The sequence below is a fragment of the Toxotes jaculatrix genome, chromosome 12 (genome assembly GCF_017976425.1).
Source record: "Toxotes jaculatrix isolate fToxJac2 chromosome 12, fToxJac2.pri, whole genome shotgun sequence".
Classification (NCBI taxonomy): domain Eukaryota; kingdom Metazoa; phylum Chordata; class Actinopteri; family Toxotidae; genus Toxotes; species Toxotes jaculatrix.
The window spans coordinates 4,653,733-4,661,172 of NC_054405.1; the positions used below are offsets into that span (position 1 = coordinate 4,653,733).

The 7,440-nt window shown below is 41.3% G+C and overlaps 1 protein-coding gene across 1 annotated transcript in view; it reads left to right on the forward strand.

The window, feature by feature from the left end:
- The window catches only part of jam3b (junctional adhesion molecule 3b), a 32,916-nt gene extending 25,952 nt beyond the window's left edge, over window positions 1–6,964 (forward strand). Inside the window, exons 3-10 of the mRNA XM_041051987.1 lie at window positions 1,063–1,131; window positions 1,225–1,338; window positions 1,423–1,575; window positions 2,183–2,385; window positions 3,783–3,882; window positions 4,020–4,149; window positions 4,248–4,302; window positions 5,158–6,964. Of these exons, the coding sequence (XP_040907921.1) occupies window positions 1,063–1,131; window positions 1,225–1,338; window positions 1,423–1,575; window positions 2,183–2,385; window positions 3,783–3,882; window positions 4,020–4,149; window positions 4,248–4,302; window positions 5,158–5,193 (860 nt within the window). The 3' untranslated portion in view covers window positions 5,194–6,964. The remainder of the gene's footprint in view (window positions 1–1,062; window positions 1,132–1,224; window positions 1,339–1,422; window positions 1,576–2,182; window positions 2,386–3,782; window positions 3,883–4,019; window positions 4,150–4,247; window positions 4,303–5,157) is intronic.
- The last annotated feature ends 476 nt before the right edge of the window (window positions 6,965–7,440 follow it).

The following is a 7,440-nucleotide window of genomic DNA, read 5'->3' on the forward strand; positions in this document are numbered from 1 at the left end:
GTGGTGCTGAGGCAGCAGGGGTGATTCCAGGTGAGGCCTGTGGCCCTCCTGACTTCCATTCAGCTGTTTGATGTTTAGTCCACAAGAATATGTTGGACAATTACACTTTATCATAATCCAGGTCTTAAATGGCCTATAGGCTGAAAGCCAAATGTAACAAAATAAACGTGTGCATGAAAAAAATATCCAAAACAATAGGAATAGTTTTGAAGCCTCAGTTTGGATTTGGCAGCAGAGGCTGGTGAAATGGACATTTATCATTTTATAGATTTTCAGTGAGAGTACAAACTGCACAAGTGACCCTGAAACTGAAAGCCAGACTGTCATTATATGTCTGTGGAAGTGTTCATGAGCGTGTTCCTCAGTTAACATTCATGTGGAAGTGACTTTGTGTGGATTTGTTTGTGGACCATAGGCTGTCAGGATGATTCAGCAGTGCCCCCTCCCAAGGCCTTATCCTTCCACCACATACCAACACAGATCTTTCCAGGGTGCTTTTGCACCATTAGTCCCACATGGGCAACAGCATCAGGCTCAGAGAAAGAGAGAGAGAGAGAGGGGGGGGGGGGGGGGGGGGGGGGGGGGAAGAGAGAGATTGAGAGAGAAAGCGAGAGAGAGAAAAGGGCTCGGCAGGCGGTTGAACTACTGGCATGGTGAGCTTGCCCTGAAAAGGGCACATGCCTCCCTGCGCAATTATCCACTGTGCATAGAAACAGCACCCCCACCCTCATCTCACACACACACACACACACACACACACACACACACACACACACAATGGTTTGACCAACACAACTAAAAATGGACACTAACAGAACAAGGCTATGTTAAGATCCTCGCTCTGATGAGGGATTGACATTTATGTTCACATAAACTGTGTTTGTGAATTTAAAGCTGAGTGAATTGGGTGCAGACATCCCCAAGGAGGGTATTCAAACAAGCACAGCACATCAGAGGATGTCCGTTGGTATTGTGCATATAGCATGAGATCATCACTGTATCATGAAAATTCCTGCTCTGCAGAGTCTCATGTTGTATCTCCTCTCCTCTCTTGTTTTGCAGGCTACTTAAGTGTGTTAGCAGTGGTGCTGAGAACCAGTAACGACTCACCGTGGACTGATGAGTTTGACAGTAAGAGCTAATGAACGAACCCCCCCACACAAAAAAATACACAAACAGTTTTTCATCAGTCTTGATTGATCTCGTCTGTTCTCTGTCCTGCAGAAATTGAGTTATCATGTTTGATTGAGTCCATTTCTACAACCAATCCCAGAATTGAATGGAAGAAGATAACAAGCGAAGGACCAAGCTATGTGTACTTTGACAAGAAGATCTCAGGTAATGTGTGAGATCCACATACAGATCAGTCTCTTCTGTTTGACTTTGTCACTGACATTGCTGAACGTGTTGTTCTTGCCACAGGTGACCTGGAGAACAGAGCGGTGATCAGAGAACCTGCCACGTTACTGATAACCAACGCCACCAGATCGGACACAGCGAAATATCGCTGTGAGGTCACGGCCGCTGATGACCAGAAGTCATTTGATGAGATTGTGATTGACCTTGTTGTAAGAGGTAGCATCATCAGTCAGTCTGTGTGTATGTGTTTTAGGCCTGTGTTGCATGTAGAGTCAAAGAAATGAGACAGATACAGTAAAACGTTCTTCTGAAAGCAGAAAACAAGCCATTATCATGCCCTTAAAAGAGAGACCTTTGCTTAGCCATTCACACTTTGGATGCTGTAAGATGAAACCGTGCTGTAGGTCGCACCAACTCTCTGGCATACATGCGAGGATGCGTTGTGACCAGACCTGCCCAGCTGCGAAGGCGTGTTCTGGGCTATAAGAGGAAACCTCTGAAACTGCATCTGCTCTGAATTGCAGTGCTAAAGAAAGCAAGCGCGTGTTTTGGTGGCGTTTTTTGGCACAGGCCAAAAATCATGTACCCGTCCGGTCAATGCAGTCAGTCCAGTGACCCTTAGGGGTTTAGGGTGACATTGTTTTTTTTTTTTTTTTTTTAAAGCATCAAAGTCGATCATAGGCCGAGCAGCATCACGAAAGAATGGTGTCAGTTTTTTTTTTTTTTCTCCATGATGTTCACCTGATTTAAAAACTCATCTTAGCTGTAAAGCTCCCCATGAAGACTCAGTATAGTGACTGTGGTCATATGTTTTGTGTCACAGTAAAGCCGGTGGTGCCAAAATGCAGTGTCCCGAAGTCGGTGCCTTTTGGGAAGTCAGCTGAGCTGACGTGTGTGGAGGAGGAGGGCTTCCCCAAGTCCCAGTACCAGTGGTTCAAGAACAGGGAGGAGATTCCCGACGACCCCAAGACCAGCCTCAAGTTCTTCAACTCCTCATACATGCTCAACGCAGACACAGGAACTCTGGTTAGTATAAGCGTGCATGTCTTTGGACAAGGACACGCATGAGCGGCCGGGGCGGGGCAGCAGGGACGGTGGCCTGACGCCCAGGGGTGGGGGCGGATATTTTGGGGAGACAGTTGATGGTGCGAGAGGGCTTGAGCCACGAGGGGAATCTGCTGTCCTCGTTTGCACATTCCTCAATTCTCGCTCGCTTTCCAGCACAGCTCGGTCTGCTCAGCGGCTCGCCCCGAACACCCTCCTGTCAACCTTCATGCTGGCCTCGTGACTACAAACCAAAGTGTTGGTCTTTATGTGAAACTTGTAGTTGTAAAGTGATGATGTTTGAAGAGATGTTTTTTTTGTTTTTTTTTTCCTGCTGCACTTATTTTGTTTTGGCTGTTATTTTTAGACAGATGACAGATAACTCAGTTATCGCCCTGCTCTGCTCTGCTCTGCTCCACCTGTGTGAAGAAATCATGTCCACCGACTGATGTGGAGTCAAAATTGTGAAATTTCTTTTTATTTCGTTTTAGATTAGATCACATTATTAATCCAGGAAAAAGTTTTAGCTTCATTAGAGAGCTCAGAGAATTTCTAGTATATCAACTTTTTTCCGCCATCAGTATTTCTTGTTATTTTATGAACATTTTTTTAGTGCAAGAGGTCTAAATTTGTGATTTGCGTTTTTCTACAATTCATTATTTCTTTACACATATTTTTACTTGAACATAAAAAAAACATATTTAAAAAAGCTACACTTTGTTATACATTATTGTATATAGACATAAAAAAGAGGGAAAAGAAAACATTTTTATTTAATGAAGTTAGACTTAGTGTTCTCAGTTCATCTGTCACTCCCATGAATACAGTGAGTGCAGTGAGTCTGAGCGCGATTGCACAGAGGAGCAGACTACCCACTGTTTTTCTGGAGTTTTTAAAAGGCTAACGTAACGTAGCACCACAAGCTTCTCTGGTATGCTGCCTTAAAGGCTGACAGCACTGCAGCAGGGTTCATTTTTATGTACTGTGTAAGGTTAAGCTATGTACATACTTCCCTTCCTGCGCTGAATCCCAGACGATGTCTGACCACTGCGGCAGCTCGTTTGTTCACTATTTTATCAGGAACGGACAGCAGGAAGTCTAATTCTGCTCGTTTCCATATCAAAGTCCACTCACATGGTAATGAACAAAGTCCTCTTATGAAAATGAATGGAAATGTGGTATGAAAGTGACTCCTTCTCTGCTCAGTTCTGGTTTTTTCCCTCCACTGATATTTAGCTTCTGATTTTCTTTATTCTAAAATTCACTTCAGACATTATAATAGCTTTTGTCATAATCCAGTATGTTCTAAAAAAACAACAAACACATTTGTTTATTAGATTGAATCAGTTGTGTAATGGTTTGCGATTCCTCCCGTGCAGAAGTTCATCGCCGTCAGAAAAGAAGATGCAGGGGAGTATTTCTGCAGAGCGAGGAACGATGCAGGATACTCCGAGTGTCCCCCACAGAAGATGGAAGTGTGTAAGTGTGTCACAGACACGATGTTAAAATGAATAATCCCATGTGATGATGGACTGGAATAATCAGGACTCCACTGTGTCTTTTAACACCATGTTAACCAAGTGTTTGATTTGTGCTTTCTTGCTTGAACTCCACAGATGATATTGATGTTGTGGGGATTATACTGGGAGTGCTGGTGGTGGTCGTAGTGCTCCTGTGTATAACAGTGGGGATCTGCTGTGCGTACAAGAGAGGCTACTTCTCCAGCCAAAAACAGACAGGGAACAAGTAAGGCATCAGCTCAGATAATCAACAGATACATATAATACATGTAATATTATCCCCTCTGTCATCCATAAAACCTCAATGTGCTTTGTGTCCTATAGTTACAAAGTCCCAGCTAAAGGAGATGGAGTGGACTACGTCAGGACGGAAGATGAGGTTTGTAGACATCAGTTAGAATTTGTAAATGACATGATTAAAAAGTGTCAAATTTTGAAATTGAAGGACTGGAAGCTGGGAAATCTGAATAAAGATTTGAATATATGGTCAGCAGTAATACAGAGTAATTCAATTATGCTTAATGGGATAAAACATGCTGCTGCTTTAATAAGCCACACTCAGGGTCTCATATGCTGCTGGTTCAGCTTTTTAGTTTAGTTCAAATTTGTTGTAGAAAACATGGTTAATCAAGAGATGTCCAGGGCTAGTGTGGCAGACCTGAACTAAACCTGGCTCAGGCTGCATCTGTTTTGTTTAGATAGTAAAACTTCACTCAGACTCAGACACAGAGTCATGATAACGGTCTGGGTCTTTATCAGTGTTTATCAGTAGGTCACACGTGTAATGGCCAGGGATCAGACTATTTCCAGGGTGTGAGCAGACTAGAGATCAGCATCAGTGTAATACTACACTCAGTCAGAATTAGAAGGAGTATAGTTAGTAATTACTACAATTACTGCGATAATGAACTCTTCCACTTTCACCGTTTAAAGTGTATCATGTGTATGATGTTTATGACTAAATCAGATCAGTCTTATCCCATAGACTGACAATGAGACTAAGACGATAAAGTCAATGAGACGTCTTTGTCTTAAGACACTTTTGGGTAACAGGGCTCCGGTCTGCATCTGCCAGACGCCGAGTGTGGCTCATCACCTGCTTAAGTGCTTAAATTGTTCTACTCCTAAATCCCTGTCTGTAGAGCAGTGAGAGAGATGAAATACTGTGTCTGTATTCATGCTGAACCTCTGTAATAAGATGAATTCTTACATTTGGGCTGTACGTTCTCTGCAGGGGGATTTTCGACACAAGTCGTCATTTGTGATCTGAGAAGGGAGAGGACGATGAGGGCCATTGTGTTGAGTGAAAGACATGACATGTGGGACTGCACTCCACGCTGTCTGACCACGGAGCTGCCACAGTTCATGCTCTTAGCTCTCAGCATGACTGAAATCCAACTGCTCAAGTTTGCCAAAGGCGACAAGATTTCACAGGACAACAACAACAACACGTAAAACTATTACACACATAGGGACTGAGGTGAATTTGTCAACTTTAATCACCACCAGCTGAATTCTTTTGCTAAATTATGGAGTTCTTAATTTACCGTTATTGCATGGTTTTAAACAGTAATCGAGGTGGAGAAACGGAAACATTTCTTTGTTCTGCCCGGTAGAAAAGAAGGAGTCTCTCTCTCCTCAAACGTCAGTCTATCATGACACATTTCTACTGTAAACTTTTAGCTTCAAACCTTTTGTCATTTGTATAACCTTTCTTTTCTACTGTTGAAATTTGTCAGACTATTTTTGATGGAATATATTTTAAAATGCCTATAGATAAATGTTTACTTTTTTAAATATTTGTAAAATACTAACATGTTTTTTTTTTTTTTATTATTATTATTATTATTTGGTTGTGGATTTAAAAGAAAAATTATGTAATAGTTTAACCACTTTGCATTAAGCTGTAAGCATTTACACCTTTGCAATCAGAAAAAAAAAAGACAAATGAAACATGACTTGTATTAGCATATCAAGATGTAGTTCTTGATCGGCGGTCTTACATATTTAATTTCTCTGCTGGCAATGCCCAGGTTTTTGTTGCGAGAGACTTCCATGTTAATGTTTGTAGATAGTCTTAGTAAGAGGCTTTGAAGAGTGCCAGTCAAATGCTGTGAAACACTGTCCACAATCAGTGCTGCGTTTTCTTCATTTTAAGTGTCCTTCTATGCTTGCTGTTAATCTTGTATATATTGAACTTACTGTCCAGGATAGAGTTTTGCTGTCATACATATATTCAGTATTACACTATAATAATAACAATAATGATAATGATAATGATATAATACAGGGTTTGTAAGTTAACCTTCCAGCCCCCCCCCCCCCCCAAAAAAAAAAAAAAAACTAGAGAAAATATGTGACAAGTTTTACTTTGAAAAACTAGATATGGTACTATCAAATTCAACAGAGTAAAAGCCTGAATTTGAATTCTGAATGGAAACAAATTGGATGACGTGAAACACAGAGCACAGACCTTTCTGTTACTGCGAGTGACATTAAAAGCCTGTTATCAGGACCAGGTTATTTAAACTACTGACTCACCTATTTTTAAGCTGTAATTACTAAAGGTACCACCAACATCAGAGGAAAGGCTCTACAGCAGATACACATCATCATGGACCCTGGTTGATACCTGCTGATGTTTTCACTAAAACTTAATTAGAGTAGATCTCGTCTAACATTTCTAACCTTTAGCAGTGACTAAATGTTTTAGTTGGAAAGAAGAGTGATTTTAGGTTTGACTGAAGCTCATATAGTTCTCATCTCTCTCAGCGAAGCTGAAGGCAAACAGGACTGACCCTGCACTTCAGTGTTTCAGTGACATACAGCTGGAGGGTCTGGAGGGTTAACAGTTGTATTGATTGTATATAGATTTTTCTCTCTCTCTCTCTCAAGATTATGTAAAGTGGTGAAAAATGTAAAAAAAAAAAAAAAAAAATCCTATATGAGGCGACATGAAACTCTAAGGCTGAGAAAAGGTAACATTTTATCATATCATTCAGAACATATGAAGATGAGCGTCTGAACAGCAGCATGGTAATCCAGTCATGATTCGAGCCTTTTGTCAGTCCACAACAAAGTGCTCGCTCCTTCAAAGCTCTGTTAGTTTTCAGATCCAACCAGATAGAACAACCACCTGACAAACACCTGACGTGCATCAGTCTTCACCTGAGCTCCACGCAGCTCGTGTGAATCTCTGTTCGGCTGTGACGAATGTTACCTGATCGGGTGTGGTAAAATGTGAACTGAATATCAGTCATGGTAGAGACGATCTGCCCAACGTTTGCACATAGGAAGTTGTCAACACTGCTCAGTCTTTTTTTTTTTCTTTTTTTTTCAAGTTGCATTAAGGAACCAAGAGAAGAAAAAAAAAGTACCATTATACTATTGAAGCCGTTTAAGTTCAAAAATGAATCCTGTTACAGGTACATGACTTTGTATGTCACACAGCACACAGATGCAGAAATTTCTCCTCATTTCATTCCTCTTAAGTGCCTTCTGCCTTTAAAGTGGTCTG